The sequence below is a fragment of the Vanellus vanellus genome, assembly GCF_965231255.1.
Source record: "Vanellus vanellus genome assembly, chromosome: 2".
NCBI classification, from domain to species: Eukaryota; Metazoa; Chordata; class Aves; order Charadriiformes; family Charadriidae; genus Vanellus; species Vanellus vanellus.
Window position 1 is genome coordinate 33607584 of NC_138906.1, and position 27564 is coordinate 33635147.

The 27564-nt window shown below is 38.5% G+C and overlaps 1 protein-coding gene across 1 annotated transcript in view; it reads right to left on the reverse strand.

Annotated features, from left to right (window-relative positions):
- The window catches only part of CRPPA (CDP-L-ribitol pyrophosphorylase A), a gene marked incomplete at its 5' end in the record, with an annotated part of 119056 nt that extends 91913 nt beyond the window's left edge, over positions 1-27143 (reverse strand). Inside the window, 3 exons of the mRNA XM_082499700.1 lie at positions 2120-2269; positions 19777-20056; positions 26977-27143. Coding sequence (XP_082355826.1) covers positions 2120-2269; positions 19777-20056; positions 26977-27143 — 597 coding nt within the window. The remainder of the gene's footprint in view (positions 1-2119; positions 2270-19776; positions 20057-26976) is intronic.
- Between the last annotated feature and the right edge of the window lie 421 nt (positions 27144-27564).

Here is a 27564-nt window from a genome sequence, read left to right on the forward strand (position 1 = left end):
TGCATAAAGGTCACAACTGTATAAAATACACAGGAGTGGGGATCACGATCCCATGCCAAGTCAGCCAAAATGAATTCCATTCCCAGCTTTGTGAATGACTTGCAACATGAGTAACAAGATTATTTTATCTTTTTTTGTTCAGCTGTACAATGATACTTAACTACTTCACCAGGCTGTTGTGGGAACTAAGGATGGGTATGTTAAGATTTAGGAAGCATCACAAGCTGCTTCCATTTCTACAAAAATCTGTCCTACAGTAGCTTGACTAAGTTCTTCAGGACAACCATTATCTATCTTTTTTTATTTACTTGTACAGTTCCCAGAACAATAGGGTCTTAATCCTTGACTTGGACAGCTAGGCACCATTGAAACATAAATAATTAGCAAACAATATGAGTTGAGAGGTTTAGCGAAGTGTTATCCTTCCCAGAGCTCCAAGGCACAGAGCATTTAAATGACCAGAATTTAGCCAATGCAAAGGGAACTGGGGACAAGGAACCATAGCCTTGGTTGCTTGCTAACAACTTTGGTGGCTTGTTCTTGAAAGAGCAGGGATACAAAAAAGAAGACTGATGGAATGCATATGTGAGAAGAGAACACTATTCAGAAGAGCATAGGGACTGCAAATACAGTTGCCTTTTGAGCAAGGCATTTAGGGCAAAAGCTTTTTATGTATTTGCCAGCTGTACCGTATCTGCAAACTAAGAGCAAACACAGCAGGAAAAAATACGGGTTTGTTTTTGAGGTTTTTCTTGAGAAACAACACATAAACATGCAATTTGCCAAAAGAGATACCCATCAACAAGAAACAGTTGTACAACCAACGGTAGCTGCTGCCTCTTGAGATGTGTTCTGTGCACATATATGCTGCCTTTATCACAAGTATGCCTGCTACATTCAAGCTAGAGTCTCACTTAGAAGTATCAACTGTGTGTTATCATACACACCAAGAACATTCCCCTGCTTCCCATCAGAAGTAAAAAGGTTGGAGCTAGTCCAATCACTTCAGTAGCTCTTCATCTTGGACAGCACTTCATCTTCAGCATCTAAGAATAGCTTCAAGTATCAAGCATAAAGGGTATAACATGGAATTCATGCCAACGTTTCTAAGTAAAACAATTACCAAAAAATTAACCAACTGTTTCTTCTTCCTTGCCTGTCCATGCATTTGTTCTGTTTCTAAGCTACATACTCTCTGAAGGTGGATATCAGTAATTCGGGCTTATTTCCTCTAGAAATGAAAGACTGATGGGAAGCATGACTGTCAGCATTACTGGCGTGAAAAAAAATTCCTTCCAAGTGACAAATGAATAAATACTCTGCTTCCAGTCAGTCTGGAAGATACCTGGAGGACAGACAATTTCCACAAGGTGATGAATGAAAAGGAAGTAGAATGCTGAGACGAAAGCCTGGAGTGTTTCCAGTAAACTTTGAATGCAGGGTGGGGCAAATTAAAGCAGTTTTCAAGAGGGATAAAGGCAAAAGAATCAGGGTTTAATAAACTACCCATGATTTTTATTTTCTTAAATAAAGATGATGTTAAAGCAATATATTAGGGAAAAAAATGGATAATTACAACAGAGACTAAGTAAATATTATTTTCAGCCACTAATTAAAGTACATACAATACACACACAACACATTAAACACTTACCTAGATGTATCAAGTTAATATTATCCCAATATTTCAGAACAGCCTCTATCCCATCTTATTATTATATGTCATTATTACACTGTGCATCCAAAATTTTTTTATACTGTTAGTCAACAACACATACTTAATACATACCTAACTTCAAACATATTAACCCACTCAAATGAGTAATCTATTTAACGTGCAGTAAAAATTAAAGCAAATCTTTCTTTCCAATAGCTTAGACCCCTCACCCCCTCTTGTATTTGGCAGTTTGACAATTGAAAAACTTGAATAGATTAGAATGATAAAGCATCTTCATCAAAAGACTACAGAGAAGCAATAGGCATACAGTCTGATGTCATCTGAAATAGATGCTGAATCTCTATTTTTGAAAGAAAACCAGTTTTTTTTATTTGTTGCCTTTTTTTTTTTTTTTAAACTAAAGCAAACGGAAAAAAGTCTTAGAAAGTCTCAGTGTCTTACCTGTTGGTATGCTTCATAGATTATATCAAACAAGAAAGCCTGAGGCATTTCACTCGCTCTGTATCTGGCACGTTCCAATGAGTGGTCTAAAGAGCCATCTGCAGCAGAGGCAATAACAGTAGAAACCAGAGGACGAATTGCTCCTGCTGCCTGTGGAACAAAACATAGAGAGAGGCCTAAATGCTATTAATATTAATGTATATCAGATAGTTGCAGTCAAAAAAAAGTAAGAGCTTTAAAATACATTTTCTACTTATTTATCTTTTATATATCTCATAATGCATAAGTCATACTACTTAGTCTGTATGAGACTTTTAACATGAATATAGCAATGGAAGACTGTAGAAGCACACACTGAGGGCCGATTTACAAAAAAAATAAGTATCTTAAATCCTTCATCTACTGCAAATACATACACAGATCTGAGATGTTCTTTTTTCAGACTTTCTTTCACACACATCTTAGGTAGTTTCTGTGAGGACAGTTCTAGGCCTATTAAGATATCAAACAGCAGGAGACACACCTGAGAGGTCTTGACAATCTACAACTACTGCTTTTACAGATTTCAATTTGGTTAAACTGATTAGAAATAAGCAACAAGAAAAGTTTCAGAAAACTGAGCTTGCTCCGTGTTGAATTCACTGTGTGAAATACTAAGCAACCACCCTTACCAGTGAATTCACTAGGAACACAGAATACACATCAGAAAGTATTCAATATCCAGCAGCAGTGTCCCCCAGAACAGGTATTTAAATGCTTACCTTTCAGTTTTGGTTTTGCTTAGATTTGAAACCAGTTAAACATTTATCTTATCTTTTCACCAATACACAGTATTAAAGATCTACGACATTTGTGAAATAGAGCTCTCCCAGCTGGTTTTAGTCATTTTGATACCAGAAAGTTACCCACGCTTCATCAGTCAGTTACGACACAAATGCGCAGATGAACTTCGTATGAAGCTAAAGGCAAGTGGAACAAGTGTTGTCCATACAATAATGAAGAAAAGGATGCAATGACAGAACATTGCTTATCAAGTCACAGGGCAAAAAACATGCTCCCTAAATTCTAACCCCTGAGAATGACGTCCTTACACTATACTGTTTATTACCTATTTTTAAGAATAATGAAATAGAACAATTGATGCTGTTCCAAAACATTTAAATTATCCAACATCTTAAAACAGTATACCTAGAAAACCACTCCCAATGGCGAATTCTGACATTTTTCACGGCAGCCACAGAAGATCTGAGGTCTAGTGTGCTTTGACACAGGAAGAAAAAAATAGGTCTCATCACATAAAGTAAGAGCACTGTTATTGTTGATTTCATTTATCTTCTGTTTGCAAATGTCTATTCTTACAAGATTTCTGACCTCAGATAAGCAAACAGTGGCAGAATGAGACACCAGAAGTGAGCCCAAAGTTTTCTTCCTCTCAGAGAAGAAAGAACTAGTTGTCTTCCCTCCCCCTTTCGCACTACTGAACAATAAAACAGAGGAATGCAGTCAGTGTGTTGAGCACTTTATGAGCTCTAAAATACAGCTTCTTACTTCATTCTTTTACAGAATGAGGACAGAGATGTGAACCAATTTCTTATGTCCAAGGAGTTCTTATATGCATGAGCTATCGGGGCAGGGAGAGAAAAGATTCAAAAGATTCCTGTGACAAGAGATATATCTGAACCACTTTCTCCAAATCTGAAAGCACTTTCTCTTTCTAATACATGGGAAGAGATATTTATATAAAACACTACATGGAGCAAAATACTATCATCCAAAGGCAAAACACAGTACAGAAAGATCAGTGAGAACTATGAAATCACAGAACTGTCTGTAAAGGATCTTGAGAGGCCATCTAGTCCATCTTTCTGTCCTAGGCAGGATCAATTTTACTTCTGTAATAGAAAAGACAAACTGACAAAACTAAATACCACTATCATTTTAGTAATACGTCAATGTATTAAACGAGGAGTAAATTTAACAGATGTACTTTGAGGAAAAGCTGTGCATAAGCAGTAGAGAGACTAAATTATCTGCAACTTGTCCCCTCTCTATTTCCTATGATTCCAGGACATGGATTATTACCTCTATATCCCAGCTGCTGGGCATTTGGACTATGTTATTTTGCTCTGCCATCATATTTTAATTGGTCACACATACACACAAAATTATAAAATTAGAAGGTCATGGGAAAAGAGACAGAGCAGTATGCTAGCCACAGCTTTTCTGTAATTAGTTAAGTCTATTTGATTTTTTTTTTCCTGAAACAGTTACCATTCCAAAAAAACAGTTAGTGAAAGAGGATTTCTTAGGCTAATCCAATATTTTATTACAGTTTTAACAATCATGCCATGTTACTTTTTAAGTATAAAACAGGCCAAGAGAATACAATGTGACTTGCGTAACCAAATCTCACAAGTGAAACATGTACTCTGAGGAACAAAAAACCAAACTGCAATTCTAAATAAAATTGAAATACTCAAAATTATAGTCTTAAAAGAGCCCTGAAACACATTGTTTTCTTGACATCTGGTTTCTTGCACAATAAAAATTCATGAATGTCTGTATCTTTGTGACAATACTGAACCACATCTCCTGCTCTGCTGAGGCCTAGCTTTTCCAAAAGATTCAGGAAGATCTAATTTCTAATAAATCCAAACATGTCCTTTTTTTAAAACATCCTATTAACTTCTCAAATATTTTAAAGATTCATGGCACCTAAAATTTAACAAATGGCATTTTTCAACCAACTACAGTTTTGCTTTACATTAGCCCAGAACTGAGCTCAGTGTGGCAGACTGAGAATTTCTCACCTGTCTTCCCTCGGTTTCAATGAGAAATCAAAAGTTGGGCATAATAAGATGTCTTCTGCAGCAAGTCCACTCAAACTATACCTCACACTGACTGAAAACATAGAATCATAGAATCAGTGAGGTTGGAAGGGACCTTTAAGATCATCAAGTCCAACCATTAACCTACCCTGATAAAAACACCACCACTTCTAAACCATGTCCCTAAGCACCTCATCTACCCTTTTCTTAAACACCTCCAGGGATGGTGAATCCACCACCTTTCTGGGCAGCTTATTCCAATGCTCAATAACCCTTTCAGTGAAAAAATGCTTCCTAATATCCAATCTAAACCTGCCCTGACATAACTTGAACCCGTTTCCTCTTGTCCTATCACTTGTCACCAGGGAGAAGAGGTCAGCTCCCATCTCTCTAAAACCTCCTTTCAGGCAGTTGTAGAGGGTGATAAGGTCTCCCCTCAGCCTCCTCTTCTCCAGGCTAAACAACCCCAGATCCCTCAGTCGTTCCTCATAAGGTTTGTCCTCCAGACCCTTCACCAGCTTTGTAGCCCTTCTCTGGACATGAAGTTTAATACAAAGAATAAGACCTACAGCTAACTTCTGATCATGCAAGGAAGAGAAATTCTAACTATGTATGCAGTAACAGGACAATTAGCAGTCATTTGTTTAAAAAAAAGGCAGCTTTTATTCCAAAAAAGGACAACTCAGTCCATTACTGCTCTACGGTCCAAAAGCCGAATGCAGAGCTCTAGTACTTACTAAAGCCAGAGAGTTTCTACTGCACAGAAAACCTTCATATGATGAACAGTTGAAGTCCAAAAGCTGTGAATCCATGAGCTAGAGCCTACTTGCTAAGGTGCAGCACTGAGTTGAAACCTTAAAATCCTGAGACAAGATACAGAAACTGGTTGTTTATTTTGCTTAGTACTGGTTCACCTTTCTGCAGGACCTTTCTCTGTCTCAGCACACAAAGGGCTCCCTCAACTAGCTGATGTGACTCAACACCGGGCTGAGTTTACCACCTCAGTGACGCAAGAACTACATTAGTTCCTAAGGTCACTTTCAGACTGGGTGAAACTGGGATCAAACAAAGGAAAATACTGGGCTGTGTATGCCTTGCATTGTTTTCATATGGGACAAGACAGCTGAGTCCCTAAAACAGGAAACGTTGCATCTGCAGTACTTCTGGTGACACCCTCTAGCTGGCATATGCCGACACAGCTGCCAAGCCCAAGTTGGCTTACACAGACCTCACCGCACGTGCTTCTGCTTCCAAAATTGGCTCATGGGTATCTTCATTCATGGCATAAACATAATATTTGGCATGTAAAAACAGAAGAATTGAGCTGTGAACTTTGTTCTCATATACAGGCCAAAGAAGGGCACAGTTTAAGATGTATGGCTCACTCTGTGGTATTTCCTTCTGGTTAGCACAAGCATCCTCCCTACTTAGCACAAAGCCTTTCCTGAATTCCAACTCCTAGCAGTCTTGCAATGAACTGAATAGGGAAATTAGGTACTTAAGATGGGGCTACAGACTACCATTTTTAGTTCAGGAACTTAAACATTCAGGCACAGTAGGGCAAATAATACAATAAGGTACTACTGTATCTAAAGGGGCTTTTGCCCCTGATGATCATGGGGTGCAAGTGAAGAACACAATCACCCAGCTAGTCTGTGTCTACTGAGTTACACCACCAAATATTTTATTCTTTGCAAGGAATTTCCATATTGTTTTTCTGGTTATAAATCAGTAACAAAGAACCATTTCCATATTAGTAAAGAGAGTATACACTTAGTCTCAGGTATTTGAATTTTATTTGTTCTAATTTGAAAAGCTTTGACTTGCTATTTATGTCTGGAACGTACAGGTATTTGGCTCGGTTCTCAGGCAAGAGGTTCAGCATTAATTCAAAACACAAATAAAACAAAGAAAATCTGTCCTCATTTATAATTATAAATACTTGTTAATGTCACTATAGTTTTATAGAACTTTTTTACACTTTGAATTAGCCTACCACAAAATTCAAATACTGTGACTTTAAAGCAAGTGTCTGGGCCTTATACTAATGTTTCCCTACCCAGAGTACTTGTCTTTCAATTTCTAATCATTTTGACCCAAATTTCAAGTAGATTTGCTTTTAAAAGTCATAAACAAAATCCACCATATACCCTTCCCAAATGTGAAGTGGACAGTTAAACTGAATTTCTTTAAATGTCCACTTTACAGCCTTCAAGCTACTCTACTTCAAAGACAATCCAGCACTAGTTTTAGTGAACCTGGCATGTCCAGATAACGCATACACTTCCCCCCCCCCCCCTTTTTTGCTTATTTTGTTAAATAAGTAAGTATCAAAATATCTGGGGGCAAGCTCTTAAAATATTATTTCATAGCATAACAGACATTGAAACAAATACTGTTAAATGTTTAATTTTCTTTTGCAGACAAAATATTGGAACAAAAAAATATCCTTTTAATCTATAATTTCCCTAAAACAATCTAAAATGTCCTGAGAATGGAGAATTCCACCAACTTCAGTGGAAGTGACAGACCGGTATCTCTCAGAAGTAAGCTCATTCATCCATTTGCTAAAAACTGAACCAGCCTCTAGATGCTTTTAGAAACAACTGGTGTCTTTTATGACCCATTTTAAACAGCACAAATAAAAAACATTTACTAACAGGCTCTCAGTTTTGTAGTCAGTTTTTTGCATAACTGCATAGAGCAGAGCATACATTCAAGAACAAAGATTTGATGGTGACTGAAAAAAGGTAGAGAATGAAGTGCATCACGCAGGTCAGTATACTAGAGTATCATAAGTATTTTCAATAGATTCAAGGCCTACTAATCTGCCTTTCCACTAGAGTAACACCGCATCATTCTCAATTTTATCATACTTTTATTCTGACAAGGAATTGTTTAGATGATTGTATTCAGTGAATACATAACCAGGGCGTGTTTTAAGATCAGACAATACAGTCAGTTCAAGTAAAGTCCAAGCAGTATTGATGACACCTTTTATTACAAAATGAATTATGAACGTTTAGGCCACAGAAGCCTACACACAACATAGCAACCTGGCTAATACAATACAGTATAGCTTATTTTTACTAAATATTCATAAAAACTGACAAAGCCTCATTTTATTTAAAAAACCAGAACCCATTAAACTTTCAAAAAAGGATTGGTGGGGAGAGATGGAGGTTATATCATAAGCAAGGTATCACCCAGGTTACAAGTACCTCCAACACGGAGTACATTATTCAGCTGAGACCAACACTCCACATCTAGAATACAACCTACCAAGAACATGTTATCAAAGAGCCAGAAGCTCCAAAAGGCATGAAAATCAACACACCCGCATCACTGATCTGGTCATTTTTGGTAGCCAGAGTTGAGACAGAACAATACTAAATAGCTGCAAAGCTCAACAAGTTGAATGATATGCACTAGGAAGAGGAAAAAAAAATTGCAGTGGCACAAATCCTTACAAAAAAAATACCACAACTACAATTCCTTTTGTTTTACAACAGCGTGGTAAGAAGCTCAGACAACCACAGATCCTGCAGGCTGGCATACTAAAAAAAAAAAAAAAAAAAAAAAAAAGTATGCTATGTCTTTGGCATGGCCCTGTCCCCAGTGGGCCCCAAGGACTAATGCAGACCCACAAAGTTCACTTATGCAGCCAATTCGCAACCCTGAACTTCAAGTAAGTGGGAGTCAGAGCCTAAAACTTTACAGAGTCTAGTCCTAAATGAGCAGACTCTCCCATCCCTCTAGCACGACTCCTTTCTACTTTTTAATTACACCAACAATACTTTTCTTCTCCATTCACAGCCTCTATCTCCCCTATGCTTTCTATCTTCTCGGCTTTCTAGCAGCATTAAGTAAATGTACATTTTATATTTCAAATAATCCTGACTGCATTAGCTTCAGTGTTTTAAAATTACTTAAGAATAGGCCTGATGTCAAACTATCTTTACAAGAATGTCCCTATTCTCATGTTTTTACATTTTTTCCTCGATATTCATATTTATTAATTTATTAATTTAAATTCTTTAAATCAGAGTTGTTTTCAACTCTGACAAGCAAGATAGTGCTGAACCAACTCCCAAATGATTTAGTCACCCTGCCTTAGACAAAATGAATTCGTCTTGCATATATACACTGGAAATATAAGTATACTAGAAATATATTTTCACCACTTCAAAGCAGCTAACTTCTTTGAAACTTTATGCTGGAGATTGTGGGGCTAGTCACACTTAGCAGGAAAATTACATCCACCTTGGAAGTCCATTAAAGTCAATTTTGTAGAGGTGAATTTGGTAAATATACAAATAATTTTATCTTGCTTTTCCATGAAGAAAAGGATTGCATTAGGACACTGTTCAACTACGTAACAATAACGATGAATGTTAATTTAGACAAGCTAGGTATCTCACAGTTTACAAATATGTCCTGGAATGTTTTGTATTAGGTGAAAGATTATTTATATGTTACCAAACACTACCATCTCCTAAGAATTTCAGTCTAAATTACGTCTGGCTATGAACCAGAGAAAGAAGCTCAGAATAACTATGATTAATTTCTTCTCCTTTTATTCCACCAAACTGTTTCCACATGTTACTACAGGGAAAGTATTCTTTTACACAGATCAAACTACTTGCCATGAAGGGCATTCACAGCCATCTACAGTATGAAAAAATACAGAAAGAAATGCAGTACTTGTGATGCATGAAACAGGTAGAAACATGCATTTTTATTCAGACATCTGCACTCAAGCTAATTGTATCTAGAGTAATCAACTTGCTTCAGCCACACTCAGTAATTACCATTTAAATTAGAAGAATTGTGTCTACTGAAAGATTTCTTATTTTGAATTTATCAAACAGGATCCTCAAAAGTTCAATTATAAAGTGAAAATGTTTCATATATTTAAGAGGATGTTCTTTTCAAATCTTTTATATTGCAAATCTGAATGGGAGAATATCCAACAAAGTCATATAACTATCTTTGTAAAACAAAGCAATTAGATAGTTTCTTCCAATGCACATTCAAGGTATCACATTGAATTAATTCATCTTTTTAATGGTTTGTTTTTTTCTTTTCCTTTTCTGCCTTTTGTATCCAGCTGTTGTCTACGGCTACATTTGTCTTCTCTATAACCAAAAGTTGTAATCTACAGGAATTTTTATGCTGCAAAGATGGAAGACCTGGAGTATTTCCTCCTCCAACCTACAAAAATCCTGGCAAAACAATTATTTGGATAGAAAAGATTGGAGCATAGACAAAGTAATGACATAAACTAGAAGCTATCACTCCTATACAGAAATACAGCTGATAATTAAAATTTGGCTATTTGTGCAAAGTTTTTTAAACTTAGGTGTGAACACATGCTCAAGCCCAAACTAGCCAAACTTCCAAACCGAACTGATTCAAACCTGCACATAGTCCACAGAGCTGATAAGCTCATTCTACACACACAATCCACCTCCTTGCTGTACAGCCAGACGAGACAGCAGTCTGGCCACATGGGTTCAACTCAAACCTGTCACCACCTGCCCTCATAACTCCTTCTGGTAATGTCATGTACGAAAGACGCCCCTAAACCAATATGTCAGCTGCACACTTCTCTTGAAGAACCAGATATGGCACGCAGTCAGGACTGCAGGACAACCAGGATGACTCAGTAAAGAACAGCAGACCACAATAAAGGTAGAGGTACTCTCATTATCATGCATAAACACAAATTTGAGTCTAGGGCATATCATACTTTCACCCACACTCACACCCAGACTCTACTGTGTAGCATAGACATAATTTGTGTGGTAGTGCTGCGGTAGGGACGGGATTCTTTCTACTGCCAAACAAGTACAACCCACAACCTGGGCTGTGTATCCATTAGAAATTAAGGCTGAAGAAAAAAAGGTTACTTTCTTTCTGTCAGGTATTTTCCTTTTTATAAACAAGAATAATTCTGAAGTTACCTTATTTTGAATTTTATTTAAAAAATGTTAAAATTCATAGTTATTATCGGCACACCATCTTTGATTCTCATTAGTGAGATACCCACTAAAATATCTTCTATGTAGCAGAAGTATCATCAACCAGTCCAATTCCAGCTATCTTGACATATTTATACTGGCAGCTTTTAATTGCCCAAGGACAGCACCAGTTGAAATGTTAAACAAGCCCAGTGTAACACAGATATTAAACCTAATCATCAGCCAGACAAAAAGAAGGTTAATTAGAACAGATGTAAGGAGTTTTGAACACTATGAAAAAAGGCTTGTATGCTAAACTTCACCTAATTTCCTTAAAGCCTGTTTACCCAGCTGGCTAGGGGCAACAGTCAAACTTGCTAAAATTAGGCACATGTTAATCTTAAACCAACACCAGGAAGGAAGAAGTTATAATTGTGTTTATTCCTAGCTGCAAAAGAGGGGATGTTTAATCAGAAATTTAATATACACTTTGATCCAATGTTAATGAGCTGACACTACATTGTACATTGAACTGACTTCAAAGACACAGGATGCCTTAAACAAATGTAATGTATATTTATGACACTGCTTAAGAAAAATAAAACATTTCTTCTAATGAGGTCACCTTTATCAGAACATACTATCTGAGTAGATGGGGATAGTACATGTATAGCAAGACATGTCAGAGCCCCAATTAGCTATAGCAAACTAAAGGAGATTACTGATAACAGAAAGTGTTGCTCAAAAATTAAGACCGCACGTGTTCACTGGGCAGTGAAAGTGAGTTGTGTCATTGTTATTAATTGTTCCTTTCCTTTTCTGTTCTATTAAACTGTCTTTATCTCAACCCACAAGATCTTTTTTTCTTTCCCCTCCTTTTCTCCCTCTTCTCCCTACCTTTGACGGGGGGCGGGAAGGGGCAGGAAGGCAAAGGGAAGGTGAGGGAGCAAGTGAGCAGCTGCGTGGCCATAGCTGCCGGCTGGGGTTAAACCACAACACTCTTCTATCATGAATTACTGCTGTAAACTAGATGAACTATTTTTAAGGCAATAAAGAAATCACAAAACTTAGCAGGATTAAACCAAAATATATGTTTTAACAGCGTCATACAATTGATATAGCATTTCTTTTAGTGCATTCCTTATCTGTGCATTCCTTGAGAGAAATTCAAGAATGGTCTCAGAAGTTTGTGTTCTCCATAAATACAATAGTACTGTATATTCAATAACATACATTTTATCTTATTATTAGCCAAATAAAGTCTCATTACTTTAGTCAGCATATTCAGCTAATTCTTGTCACAGTGCAATAACTGGTAATGTTTAACACCATGTTCTCACTTATTAAGGTTTTGTTTTCTTCTTAATAGATTTAAGTACTTCAAAGTTTGTACAAAGTCTACCAAAGATCCATACTAAGTGCATGATCCAGACCACACATAGCATCCCCAACCTAAAGAGCAGCACATGCTGGTACAGAGCTTGAAGATTCTCTTATGACATATTTAATCTCTTCAGTTGTCTGCTACAGTTGTATATTATACACAATTACGATGGACTCTGTAACATGTAAAACTCAATCTAAGCAATTTAACCATTCCAAAACAAATCATGTGACCAGTATGCTATCACTAGTTTTCAATATTTCTATAAATAAAGTATACTTACAACTTTAAATTTTGGCATTCATTCGACATGACAATAAGATGAGCTACCAGCACTTTCTTGTTCTAACTAGTCCTATACTGCAAATCTATATGGCAAAAATTAAACACAATATTTGTGATAAAAATTAATGAATCATGAAAACAATCATTTTCGCCTGTAAAATTAACAAGACTATTTATTTTACTTTGACTGCATAGTATTATCTTGCATTAACAAGTAATGAAACACATCTTTCGGTCAGCAAGCCATCTTTCATACCCTAATTACTGATTTACATTGCAAAAAGCAATCAGTGAAAGTGCACTGTGCCACAAAGGGTTTTGCATATTAGAGTAAATCAACATAAAGGAGTTAACATTTGTATTCAGTGGAGTAGAAATCTTGAAGCTACTGCCATAGGAGTTACAATTACAGTTAAGAAGTTATATTTTACCTCCAGAAAGTCTACATCATTATAAAATCAACAATATCATGATGTGAATGCAACTGATCCACTGCATATCATTAAGCACATGATTCGCCTCATATAATGAAGAATGAAGAAAAAAAAACATCTTGAGGTGTTGTAGGAAAACTCTTGCACAATTTAATCAACCAAATGCAAAACTGCAATGTTTAATTAGTAATTCTTTCCCATACACACAGTCCTGAGCAACCAAAACCACCGGCACTACACTTTGTGGTCATGCAGTTCCCTAAGCAACTGTGCACCTGCTTATCAAGTGTCTTTGCCTTCTGTATTTGCTCACCTGCTTCTCCTGCAACTGTTTGTGTCCTCTCCTTGCAGGAAACCTTGCACCAGAGCTTCTTTCTCTTACAACCCATTAGATTCAAAATTTCAAGTCACCTCTTTATATGAGCTTCATCTAAGACCTTCTGTTATCAAGGGCCTTGTAAAATGGATCGTTATACCTTACCATGCGAGTTTGGCTTGAATAGTAACTCTAATACATGTATGTATGAATTTGATACCTCATGAATTCTCTCCTACATGCTCCAATGCTCCTCAAGGCAGTTTTAGTTCTATCTATCCGTACCACAATTCACTTACCTTCTTGGAAACAGGAGGATAAGCACAAAACCAGTCGAGCAAACTATTACAGCATATGAAACAAGCCAAGTTGGCTTTCAGAAGCTTCACCTGACCTGCAGGGCTGGTCGTGTCCTTGCCGCAACCACCCAGACCACAAACTGAGCCAAAATGCAACTGAGGGCATTGCTGGAAGAAAACTCAGATTTCTTTTCAGTGCAATATTTGGTGAAAAAGGGAAAAACTCAGGGAGGTGTGCATGCCAATCCTTAGTCAAAGAGATATGGCTAAAAATCTCTTCCAGCTCTTACCATGTAGAAGTGGCTAAGATGATCCAAGGCCTTTATTCAGCTCCTCACACACGCTGGACAGGCTGATATTTCCCTAATTGCAAGGAACTACTCTCTACCCCTTTGATCTAGTGCAGGAAACAGAAATCTGAGTGACTAAATAGACACATCTTCGCTAAAGGCTGTTTCATTTTCCAAAGTCCTATTGTTTCTTCAGATGAAGCACACAGATATTAATTAGCCTCAAATCAACAGCAGTGTCATATACGTAATTTCTCTAAATTTAAAGGAGGTACATTTTATAGACATTACATAAAAATAACCTCAGCAACCACTCAAGTACAGGAAGTTATACTCAAAAATTTATTTCCAGGATAACCAAATCCTACCTAAAACAAAGTAAGGTAAAAATTATGTGTAGACTTCCAGAAACTAAAAAATGTGGGATTAAGTCACCTTTTCAAAAAGGATTAAACAGTATTTGTGTTAGGCACAGCTGGCTCTGTTAGTGCAACACAGAAATGCTGCAAAGAAGAAAGGGAGATTATAATTTAAGTTTCTGTCTATGATTTACATATTTCAGTTGGTCGAGTTGCATCCTTCCTAATAAATGCAATGCATCATCTAAATCACTTAAATTGAGATTGGGAAGTGACAGTTGTTTCTCCCCTTACCAGTGCCTTCCCACCACCAAACACTACATCTTGTTAGGACAAAGACTTCAAGTATTTACTAACGATGCATTAGTTTTCCATTCAACACAGAAAACAATTAACGACTTGGCTGAGAAGATTATAACTTTCTATGGGACCAATAATGCCATGTGCTGTGGAAGCATCAGTGTATTTCCGATAGTTACCCATTACTGCAGAGTTGAAAAAAGGAATAACGTGTTGTATAACTATTTTCCAGACAGCAGCAAAACCACATTTGATATCTTCACACATGCAGAAAAGTTTCAGGGCTACTGAACAGATTCTGACCTTCATAATAATGTAGCTCTTCAAATGTTTTCTTCTAAAACTACTACGTAACAGCCCTACAATTCATTAATATATATTTTTCAAATTGACATAAGTCAGAGTCTCCTAAACTACAGGACTCATTCCATCAGTAGTATAAAAATGATGCCAAGATGGTAATTTGTCATCAGTTCTTGATTCTGCATTTGCACAAGTGTCTGACAGAGTAACAAGCATACAATGAGAGCAGAACCTCTGAGAACATAGCACATGACAACTTCAGATGACTGAGTGTATAAATATGAATCAAAAATGGTCTGTTACTGATGCATTCCTTACAGCTGGCTGAAATGAGTCTTTGAGTATAACATAAAGGACAAATATCGTGTGTAAAATATTCCATATATGGTGAGAACAGAGGTGACAATAGAAAAAGATAATTGCTTCTAAGAGAAAAAGAACAAAGGAAGGACAGAGTGAGCAGAACTGATCCAGCATGACCATCATGCACACCAGATCAGCCTATTTATCTACCCAAGTCCTCCTTCACCCTCAGTGGAGAAAAAGAAATGTTTTTCGGTTTGCCACCCACCGTATTTTGCCAATGCAACTCAATCATACATAAAGCATTTTATTTTGCTATCTCACTGAGTGAAAGAACAGTGTGTGTATGGGTGCATGTTTTCTGCTTCAGCCTTCCGATACAGTAAGACTGATTACTCAGACTCAGTGCTGCATTTAACGCAGAGACAGGAACAGCCTGAGCATAATGTGTAGCCTTTCCTGTCGGGGGCTATTATTTTGACTGATTGTGTATGTGAATAAGAGTCCATGAGACTGATTAGCACTACACATCTGTATTGGCATATATGCTTTGTTCAGAACTTTGCTAAAGCCAAGAATAAAGTAATGATGTTAGACAGCTTCCAGAAACCAGCTTTTAAGAATGCCATTTCGATTCAGTCCTTTCAAAGAAATAAACTATACTTTCAAATCTAGTTTATGTTAGAGAGTCTTTGACGGTATGTGCCTTTTTTTAACTCCCAACAGCAGAACTGACAAGTGCCCCCCCACCTTCCTGATTTTTTTTCTTGTAAGCATTTTTTTTTTTCAGTTATGTTGTTTAAAATGTAATGTTGGCAATGAGATATTGCTAGAGGCTTTGGACTGATGCCTTCTGAAGCTTCCACTTTTCCCAACTTTTACTAGCAATAAAGAATTTTTTTCTATAAACATCTAATTTAAATTATAAAATTACCCCCAAAACATAAATGGAATTTAATTGGTTACAAAGTAATATTTTCACATAATCAAGGGATTGTTTAGGGGATTTAAGGCATAATTTATTAGTTCTGGATAAGGTGCACATTTTGATTCCTACAGGCAAATAACAAACTGATTAGTAAGTGTAATAAAGCAATTTATTTGTCTGAAAATTGGCAGCTAGAAGTGCAATAACTTACTTGATCAATTGCCATTTTAAAGAACATTAAAGCTTCTCATAATTATGCTATCTATATGGTATGCAGCTGAACAACAATACAGCATTACCCCTATTACACTAGTGATTTAATATGATGTTTCTGCCAGGTTTTGTACCTTTCTACATAATGCAAAAGGAAGTAATTACTTTTTGTACTGAAAGATTGAAGAATTTGCTCTCTTTTAGATATGCAAAGAATTTGACTATAGGAAGAACTAAAGATAATAGCTTCTCTCCATTAATTTTTTTTCTGATATTCAAAACCATGAATGTCAGTCATTTAGTTCTTCAGAATTCTGTAGTTGTCAAGTGAAGATAGACATGCATCAAAAGAAACGTGGCCAGCAGGTCAAGGGAGATGATTCTGCCCCTCTACTCTGCTCTGGCGAGATCCCACCTGGAGTACTGCATCCAGCTCTAGAGCCCCCAATGTATGAATAACATGGACCTGTTGGAGCGCATCCAGAAGAGGGCCACAAAAATGATCAGGGGGCTGGAGTACCTCTCCTATAGAGGACAGGCTGAGAGAACAGGGGTTATTCAGCCTGGAGAAGACAAGGCTCCAGGGAGACCTTATTGCAGCCTTTCAATACCTAAAGGGGGTCTACAGGAAAGACGGGGACAAACTTTTTAGCAGGGCCTGTTACAACAGGACAAGGGATACTGGTTTTAAACTAAAAGAGGGAAGATTAGACTAAATACAAGGGGCTCTGAGCAACCTGATCTAGTTGAAGATGTCCCTGCTCATTGCAGTGGGGTTGGACTAGATGACCTTTAAAGGTCCCTTCCAACCCAAACTATTCTATGATTCTACCTCTCTCTGGCAGGAAGCTTTTCCGATTTGTTACATAAAATGAAGTTCTTCTCATGTTCTTTAATTCAATTACTTTGTCAGGTAACATCAATAGCTAACAGCTTTTTTGAGTCCAGTTCCCTGATGGCCTAACCTGACTGCATTCAGTGGACCTAAGCCAACACAGGAAACCACTGCAGAGCCAATAAATACCATGCACATTTAAGACAGACATTATACAATGGAAAAGACTATGACAAATGTATAAAATCACCTTTTTGAGATCCAATAATACTTCAGCTATCCAGGTAAGGAAATATTTACCAGTCAGAAGTTCAGATGAACTAGAGTACACTGCCTTGAGAAGGCCAATGGAGACTGTTTTGGTTCCCTACTGTTTGTTATGGTTTGAGGAACCCATAACAATTTATTGTCATTTAGATAATCATTCTATCACCTGATGACCCCTCCCGACCTGGGAAAGGGAATCGGGGAAAAAACAAGGAAACATGGGAGCTGAAGTATAAACAGATTTAATAGAGTAAGATTACATAATTAACATTAATAGCACTAAAGAACCAATATCGATCCCCATACCAACACTCAGCTGATTCTATCCATAGGAAGCTGTGCACTCCCAGTGGTGGACAGCAAATGTTGATCACTGCAAGCACTACAGCTTTAGGAGGAAGGGAAGGCCTCAGGAGTCTGGCACTGGGGCACGAAGTTATCAGGATGGCAGCCATCAAGGAAGAGAGAGAACTTCACAGCAAACTTTTTAATTTATAGTGAATGTGACGTTGATGGTATGAAATAATCCTGATGGCCAGCTTGGGTCAAGTGCTCAGGTCTCGCTCCTCCTCATCCCTGCACCTGGCAAGCTCGAAAACACCAAGACCTTGAAACCCACACACCATAGCTGGCTAAAAAGTAAATATTTTCAGAAATTCAGACACTAGAGTCTTCTAAAAGTGCACTCTTCCCAAGTATCAGAAGAGAGATTAGTCTTGTGTCACTCAAACCAGGACATTGTTTTACTGAAAGTCTTACACTCAATTAAAAAGAAAACCAGGGAAAAAAATCACATTAAAATCACAAGTTTCAAGAAAAAGTGAACAAGTTAAAAAACTTAAACATGAAGACAAATGAGATATGACATACCATAACATGCAAAGAAACCTAAACACAAACACATACAGAAAAAGTTTTCATTTCAACTCAACAACAGTACAATTAACTCCATTCTTCTACTACTCTCAAAGAATCTCCTTTAAAACAGATTGACAAAGAGGATCTAGTTTAAACTCTTTGGCAGAGAATCAATTCGGGAAAGCTATTTTGTGCTATATGAGAAAGGTCAAAAATGTTACAATTCTAACGGAATTTAAGTTTTAATGACTGGAAACTTATGTATCACTGAAAATTATAGAGCATAGTTTCCATTTTATTATCATTTCTCATTAAGCCAGTCTACAAAGTACAGGCCTACTGGTAAGAAGCTCAATATATTTAGATTTCTAACAATGTTCTGAGAGACCTTACATAATTTAATTTTCATAATAACTATTTTAACAAGTCATACATTCCCTTCTATACTATGAGCTTTCAAAAAGAGGTGGAGAAGTGCTAAGGAAATACCACAATTCATCTTTGGACTCTTTATTCCATTGTCAAAGCTGCAAATCATCTGTCATTTAGCTTATCTTTTACCTCATTTCCCAAAAAAGACAAGCAGTGGTAGGTTTTCCTAGCTTTCTAATACCAAAACAATCTGCTGCCACTAATGACTTCTACCTCAAATCATCTCCTATCTTAGCATTCTACAATCTTATTAATGGAGAACTGAAATACAAGGTAAAGATAGCAAATTGTACCAACAAGCCTGTGGTTGTCATGATTTCTTACGTCTCTGTCTTAGCCAGTTTATTCACCAGTTCCTCTTCTTGCTAGTGCATGCCTTTAATAACTCTACCATTCTACTTGCATAACACAACTTGTACCAACTTTCCCCCTTCACATATCACTTACTTTCTCATAAATCTTTCCAGTTCCTGTGAATATCCCCAGTCCTCACATGCAGTGATGACCAGGAGGATGTCCAATCTATGGCTGGAGGTTCCCCAGTTCCCCTTTTTCCCCAGCAGTTTGCAATGCTTACAGATTCCAGAAAAAATTAGCATTAATACAGAGAAGCTCCCTAGCCACCTTATTCAGGATTTGCATACAAGTTTGAGCTGAAAATAAAGTTTGCGAGTCAACCAATGCAGTACTATCTTTGGCTATTATTATTAGTCACTAACTAAACTACTCTAGCATTAGGTGAGAATTCCTCATGGAAAAAAAGGTAAACTATCATTATGTAATCTACGTTTCAACTAACAAATTGCTGGTTAATTAAATCTCTTACTGGTAGTCTCTGTGGCAATAATTATTCCCTGTAGCAAATAACGCCTGCAGCATTTAAAAATGTCTCCGGCCCCTATCTGACCTCTCTGCATAATAGGGATTCTGAATCTGTTCTACTCAAAAATCAACACAATGCATTAACACAAATGCTAGAAAAATCCTTATTTATCTATCATTATTTTACACAGTACAGTCTAAAGAACAGTGCAGAGTTGCATTGCTGTATAGTACATACCCCATGTTCTTTAGCAGCCATAACTACTTTTGAAAGAATATCTTCTTCAACAAATGGCCTCACAGCATCATGGATAATCACCACTTCTGGTTTCTGGAGCAGGTGGTTGGAAAATTCATTCTCTGCAAATACTTTCAGTCCATTGAAAATTGACCGGTGACGAGTTATTCCACCTTTAACTATCATAACTCTTTTGTGGCCATATTTCTCAATGATAGACTTCATTGTTTCAATATTTTCAGGAGAGACCACCACAATAATGTCGGATATCCAACCTACCCTAGAAGAAACAGTACAAAAACAGAGAAAGTAGACATGAATATCTAAATAAAAGTACAGATCTCTCCATAAAACAAATAAATTTGTATCAAAAGAAATTCAAGATGGCTAAACAAAGCATCACTCAATATACTTAAGTGTATGTTTTTGTGTGTGTATTAGCACTCCAGCCCTAAAAGGAGAGCTACATGAGAGGATCTCTACCGATACACAGGTGTCAACCAAAGTAACTGGAATTCTGGAAAGTGACTTGCAAAAACCAGTTTGGGGGAAGGGGGAAGCACCTTCTGATAACCCTTTGAAAAGCCTTCAAAACATTTCTTACTCCAGCCTCCTACCTTCAAACATAACTTTTAAATCAATCAGCTACAGTCTGTTATTTTAGCTTGCTCTAAATTCAGTCTCCAATAAATCGGTAAATCCTGTGGTACCTGGAATACTCCATGTGCTACCCTGCAGTACGCTGTGTACAAGTGAATAAGAGGATCAAGAAAAACTCTGAACAAGGATGACTATCAAAACAGGCATGAGCAGTAATTGAAAGATTGCTAATGAATCAGAACTGTGACTCTTGAATATTGACAAAAACATTATACTTTTAGTTTGCAAAAAATAAAAATAATATATACACAAACAAAGGTTTCTACTCTGGGAAGCTAGCAAAGTGTAAACCATAGCATATTTTCAGCGAACTTCAAGCTTCTACTGTTGGTTGCAGCCTAGCTCTACAATTGAGGGGTGGTATAGGGGCAGAATGACCCACAACCCACAAGATTAAAACCAGCGATAACTGAAGTTTGGCTAAAGTCATACTTATGTCAAAGGACCTAGGAATATAAATTATAGTCACATGTGGCATACTGTACTTCAAAATAATGGCAGTACCGTAATTCAAATCCAGCAATTTGAGTGTCTTATTTCCTTAATGTTATGTAGAGAGCATAAAAAAAGGATTTTAAAATGTTTTGTTTCCTTCCTGTGTCTCCACAGATGACAGTAGGGTTTTTTAGCATGACAGAGAAGAAATTCATCAGATGAGCAATGATTACAAAAACAATTTACTATTTACTGTAGTAAGATCCCTCATGTGTAGCCTACACATCCAACTAAGAAGGAAGAGACAAGTACAGTATGTTCTTTCTACTAAAACCAGTAAAGCTATCGAAACTAATTTCGCAGACACAAGACGGACTAAGGTACTGAATACTTCCAGTTAAAAAAATAAGAGTAAGAAATTTACAGTTCAGAAATATACAGGCTCAAGCTATTGGTTTCTGCAAAAACACATGAGAAGGTATTGCCTAGGAAATATGCTTACTCCAAAGCGAAGTCATCTGTGATACAAACCACTCCCCTAGAAATACGCAAAACAACAGAGCATCCTCCACCTTCTGTACATTGTGGGGTTTTTTGTAACTAATAGAACTCCATGGAAATTATTTCAATGAATTTTAAAATAACCATTAAAAATAAAACAAGTGGAAGTGCTATTAGAATTCTTCAAAGAAAAATATTTGTCCTTATGTTTATTTCATTATTAACAAAGGCAGAAAATACAGCCAAACCAACATATTCTCAGCATTTTTTAAGTATTGAAGTTGTTCAGATGTAAAATCTGAAGTCATATGGTTTCAAGTTTCATTTCAACTTGTCACTCAGCACAGGTTCATTAAAAGGTTTTCAAATCTCTCAAATGAGTCCTGGCATAGTCTTACATCTAACCACAAAACTTAGCACCTCTGCATGACTTAAACTCATAACTAGGGCAAACTAATTGGATTCATCTCAGTTGTTCTTTTGAATATTGAGAGTCAGTCATTTAAATAACGCAAAATTCAAGAAGAGCTATTTCACACTACTCGAGACTAAAAGCTCTGCACTTCTGCTTGCAGAAAGACTATAGCCTTGCACAGTTCCCAGAAACAGTGGACAGTCTGCACATTCACTAGTGACTGTGTAAGAAGAACACTGACATTTCCCATTGTGGAGTCAAATGAAACAGATTATGAGACAACTGGGTAGTACACAGCGTCTTCTGAGAAGAAGGGAAGAGAACAGAAGTACTGGCCAGCCTATGATAAATCTCTGCACGGCAGGGGGGTAGAATGGCTCAAGGCCTCCAGTGGTACAATACACCAAAAAGTGACAGGATGCGGTCACAGCTCCACCCTGTGTCTGGATAAACACATTTATAAACTTGAGTATGTCCTCAAACTCATTCTGGACTAATGTTGTATAATTAGACCTTGGATTTAGAGATGGAACCTATTGATATAAGAGTATAAATATTGATTAGATACAGGAACAGCTTAGGCTTTGAAGCCTAACATGTCCCATCAAAACTGATTTACGAAACTCATGAAAAGTACTAATTCAGTAAAGTATGCTACAAATTCTCATGAATGAGAACTGTGCACCACACAGGTGCTTACTCTCTTAAAGATCTGCTTACAGAAATGTTGCAAAGGGTTTTAATGAAGTAGGAAGATATTAGAATACACTCAATCTGTCAATGAATAGATTTTTTTTTTCCCCCTCTCAATTTGTTACACCCTTTTCTTCAGAAAGATTTCATACTAAAATAATAAGAGGCCCAGGATCTGCTCAAAACTAGTTTCAAAAAGCAAACACCTTTTCCATCTTATAACTGTAATATTAGATCAAGATAATGCAAGCTTCAGAAAGAATCAGCACAAAGCATTAAAAAGATCAGAATACTGTGCCCCAATGTGCTCTAAGAAGCACTAAATAGAGAACCTCTAGTGCTTCCATAGAACATAGGCTGTAGTTCTAAAGTGGAAAATCAGGTCTGATCAAATGAAACTACAGCAACAACCCCGTTATAATCACTTTACAACTGCCTTGGGAAGACTTCAGTATTAGTAGAAGGCAAACAATAAGGCAGAAAAGGGCTCTATGTTTATTTCCTGTGACTGTCCTCCTCAGCACCTACAGACAGACCAGCTACCAAGTAGAAAATAGCATTGTTTCATTAAATTTCAAACAAAAGTACATACACTTATATTAGCTGAGCCAGAACTCAAAGTAAAGGAGCTCATTAACTCAGCAACAGATTAAGCTATTACTTCACAACACAGACTGTGGGAGAAATGAAATAATCAATGAGTTATGCTCTGAGACTGTATCACCTAAATGGCATGCTGAGGTTCAGATGTGACTGAGGTTTAACCCTCTATCAGTTCACGCACATACAAATCAGTGCTGAGCCTTAAATCTGACACAAGGCTTAAATATTCACACTCAGTTTCTTGCAACTCTTACTCAGAACAGTAAGAACCTATTTAACATATAACCTACTAAAACTGGCAGTTGTATCAGCAAAACAAGGCCAGAACCAGGCAGTCACTGGTGAGATGGCTTTAGTAGTGTAAGATATGATCTTTCACTGCCACAGACTCTTCAGAGGTACAAGATAAAGAATTACATTACTTTTAATGATCTTATTATTCAAGCATCAAATGAGGAAAAGAACTGTCAAGAACAAAATTCATTTGCAGAATGCAAGTATAACTTCCTTTAGCTCCATAACAGCTTTGCTAGGACTTTATTAATATATGAAAAAATATATGAATACATATGTAACTTTTACAGTACAAAAATGGAAGCAAGGATCTTTCAAGTCTGAAAAGTTTCATAAGTACATTAAGGAAGTTTTGAGCATCTCATGTACAGAAGACATCTATTTTTTTTCCTGAAAAAACATGTTCCTTCTTAGTCGGACAAGATAACAAAGATAACTTCATAAAGTTAAAACTACTGGACTGTTTGATATGATTATTTTTAGCTCATAAGCAATTTCAAGAATAAGCTAATGATAACTGGACCAAAAGAACTATCACAATAGATACATTGAACAAAACTGTAATTGTGTGACCTGTAGAGCCACAGAACATGCATCAGCCAACGGGGAAAAATACTTGGCAAATAAAGTACACAAGACACTTCTGAAGAGGCGATTCTTTGGACGCTTACCCCGGGTGATGGTTTTTTGGTATCAGGCCACCTGTTTTAAGAGACTACATTACAGTAAACAAAGTAAACAAAGCTGTCTGAAACCTTTATGGAAAATTTTTATTCTGCTAGTAAACATATTAACTCTGCTTTCCTCTTTCATAACTTCTCACTGTACTTTCAACAACTGGTGAAATATGAGCACAGCAAGAATACCAGCGGCTCATTTGTCCCACAGTGATTTTTAAAATGAACTTTTACCTTAGTCTGTTTTGGTCTCTATAACTTTAGTAAAATGTGTGTACATGTGCACGAGATTCCTCCCTGTCTCAGAGAAGGAATTGGAAAGGTTCTATTCTAAACAAACATACACAAAAAAGGAAGAACCCTACTAGCTTGCACAGAAGCAAAAAGGCTAAATGGCATTCTAGCTCTGTTTAACTTAATGCAAAAGCCTTGCACAGTTCAACAAAAGCAGAAATAAATTCAATGGGAAAAAACAGACATTTAAGTTCTCTAACACACTTTTTACCCCCAAGGTAGGACACGACCTTCCTATCAGAGCCACTGTATTCACAATAAAAACCAATCATTTCTCCTCACCCTATTTTTTCTCACCTCCTCTTCCTAAGGGCATCATCTTTGATTATTATTGGCAGGCCAACGTTCTACATGCTGTCATCCTATGCAACAGAATGCACTGCTTATTCATTCATGCCTGCTCTTGTCTTGTCTGCCATCAATATTTAAGATTCTCGCTACTTTCAGCTGAACAGTATAAAAATCTTTTTCTTCTGACTTTCAAAAAGCACATACAAAGTACCCACAAATTCTTGATTTGCTCACGTATTTCTGTCTATATGTTGCTATGTTTCTTCCAGATTAAAAAAGCTCAAAAATAGTTGCAGTAGCTGAGATAATCAGTTCAGTAGAAGTCATTACAGCGTAATGAGTCAATGATTCATTCAACTACAGCAGGTAAACAATAGACAGAAGATAGTATCAAGCTAAACACAGAAAAACTGCCACTTCTGGGTGACAGATTAAGTGACAAACTGCAGTTCCTCAATATTACATTTTTGCGTGTACATTTGCACAAAGTAATAACAAGGTACCTCCTTTGCAGTTTCAGAGTCAGAAGTAAAAGTCTTAAGATGAAAGTGAAAGTCATTCTGAGCTTTAGAGTGCATCTGTTCCCAACTCCCCATACACATACATACCAGCCAACACTCCAATTCAGTACAGAGATGGCAGAAAGCTCTGCCTGTGAGAGCACTGGCACCAGTTATTGCACTCCTGAAGCTAAGCAAAAGCACTAGGTTGTTACTCTCACAATGAACTTGGGATCACATGCCTGGTTGGACTGTACAATTAGAATTCAACCTTCTAATTTTTTGCAGCTTTAGGACATAAATATAATATTGTTCCTCAAAGAACTGTTATTTTCCCAGAGCTCACTGGCAGCAAAAATGAAAGTTTGGGTTTTTTTTTAAATGAATAATGTTTTATTTTCCTATGAATATCATTTCCTTCCCAAACCTCACTCTGTTCTCTTTTCCAGGTCTCCAATACACTAAGTGAGAATATTATTCTTCTCTGTAGATTCCCATGACATTTTGGCAGAAATTACAGCTGCGACAAGCTTTGGATTGGAGGTTTTGCTTACTGACGTGTTTAGCTTTGTGACTGGCTGCTGTTGAAAATTAAATAAAGAAAACAAGCAATATTTCTTTCATAAAGTAACAAGTGACCTGAGGAAAGCCTCTCTGGGTGGGAATGGAAAAAGTCTGAATTTTGATGTTGTACAAGTTTCCATGAGTTAAGAACTTTGGGAGATGTTGGCGATTCCACTTCTTTTCACCACTCTCCACTCCTCCCCATTTATTCTCTCTAAACTCTAAAGGTTTGTTTTTCTACAAGTTACTGCAAAACACACAGAATACATCTGACACTCCACTCCTACCTGCAGTGTTTCAAGTGACATTAGATACAAGACTTACATTATGTTAACATTTGACAATAATATATTAACTGTCAGTCACATGCCTAGAACTCAACAGTCTTATGAAAAGGAAGAACCTGACTGCTAACATATCCCATTACTTAAATTCTTTGCTCCAACATAAACAAAGTAAAGCTACACACGCAGCGTCATGCTGTGTGAGCTATCAGCTTCCGGCCCAGTAAACTATATCTTAAATAAAGCCAAGGGGGTATTTAAGCTTCCCGCTGAGGCAAGGTGTTCCACTATGGACTATAATGGTGAAGTGTAACGCAGCGCTGTAGACCACCAAATTCATCCCGCTATGAAGAGCTGATCTTTTTTTGATGTTTCTGGACAGCTGAAACCATGGCTATGACAGATTAGATCTTTTTTCAGGGCTGCTGAATAGTTTTATGACTGCCTCCAAGAGCTATGGTAGGCTTGTAGCTCACCAAACCAGGCACTGCAGCTGCAGAAACCCTCGAGCTTCAAGGTTGCGGGCCTCTGAACGGATCTCCAGCAGCAATGGAAAGCGACACAGCTTCAAGGCACCAGCAGCTGTGGGGACAGGAAAGCCACCCGGGGACAGCGGTGACAGAGCCGGGCTGGGCTGGGGGGAGCACGCCCGGCTCTCGCCCGGTACCTCTCCCCAGGTGAGGCGGCCCAGTCCCAGCTCAGAGCACCCCGGCCCTGCACCAGGCCTCCGTCTTGCCCGCCGCCCAGTCACTGATGTCACGTTGTGACTGGCCGGGGAGGGAAGTAAACCCCACCGAATCGCAAAAAAAACCAAACCCTCCGCGGGGCGGCCGCGCCGGGGGACGCCCAGGGCCTGAGGGCGGCGGGCGGCTGCCAGCGGCTTTCTGGGGACTGGGGGCACGGCCAGGGCCGGCGGCCTGGCCTCAAGCGGCGGGGAGGGGGAGGCCCGCAGGGCGCGGACGGGAGCCGAGCGGCGCCTGCCTCGTTACCTCTCCATCGCCCGCACCGTGTAGCTGACGAGCGGCCTCCCTTGCACGGCGCAGAACTGCTTGGGGGTGGCGCCACCCAGGCGCTCCCCGCTCCCGCCCGCCGGCAGCACAGCCGCCACCGGCGGAACGACGGGCCTGGCGTCGCGGCTCCCGCTGCTGGGCTCCATCTGCGCGGGGCGCCGCGGCTGCTCCGCTCCTCGCCCTCCCCGCCCACCCGCCAGCAGCAGGAACGCGGCCGGGACGGCGCAACCGCCCGCGTGTTTTAATTGCCCGCGACGTCCGCAATCCAAAGAATCCAGCGCCCGCCCGCTCGCTCGCCTGCCCCCAGCGGGGACCGGGCCCTACTCCTCGCCCACCCCGCGCTACGCGAGGCCCCGCAGGAGCGTGCGGGCCCAGGCGCGGCCGGGCAGCCCCGCGGCATACGCCTAGACCCCAGTGGCGGGCGGGAGGAGGGCACCCACCCCCCTAGGACACCCCGTAAGGGAGACCGCAACCATAAGCGGGGTACGGCGGCCATTGGCCCTTTAAATGCCCGGCGCGCGGGTGCTCTTCCCATAGCGCATGCGCGGCCGGGCCGGGCTGCTCCCA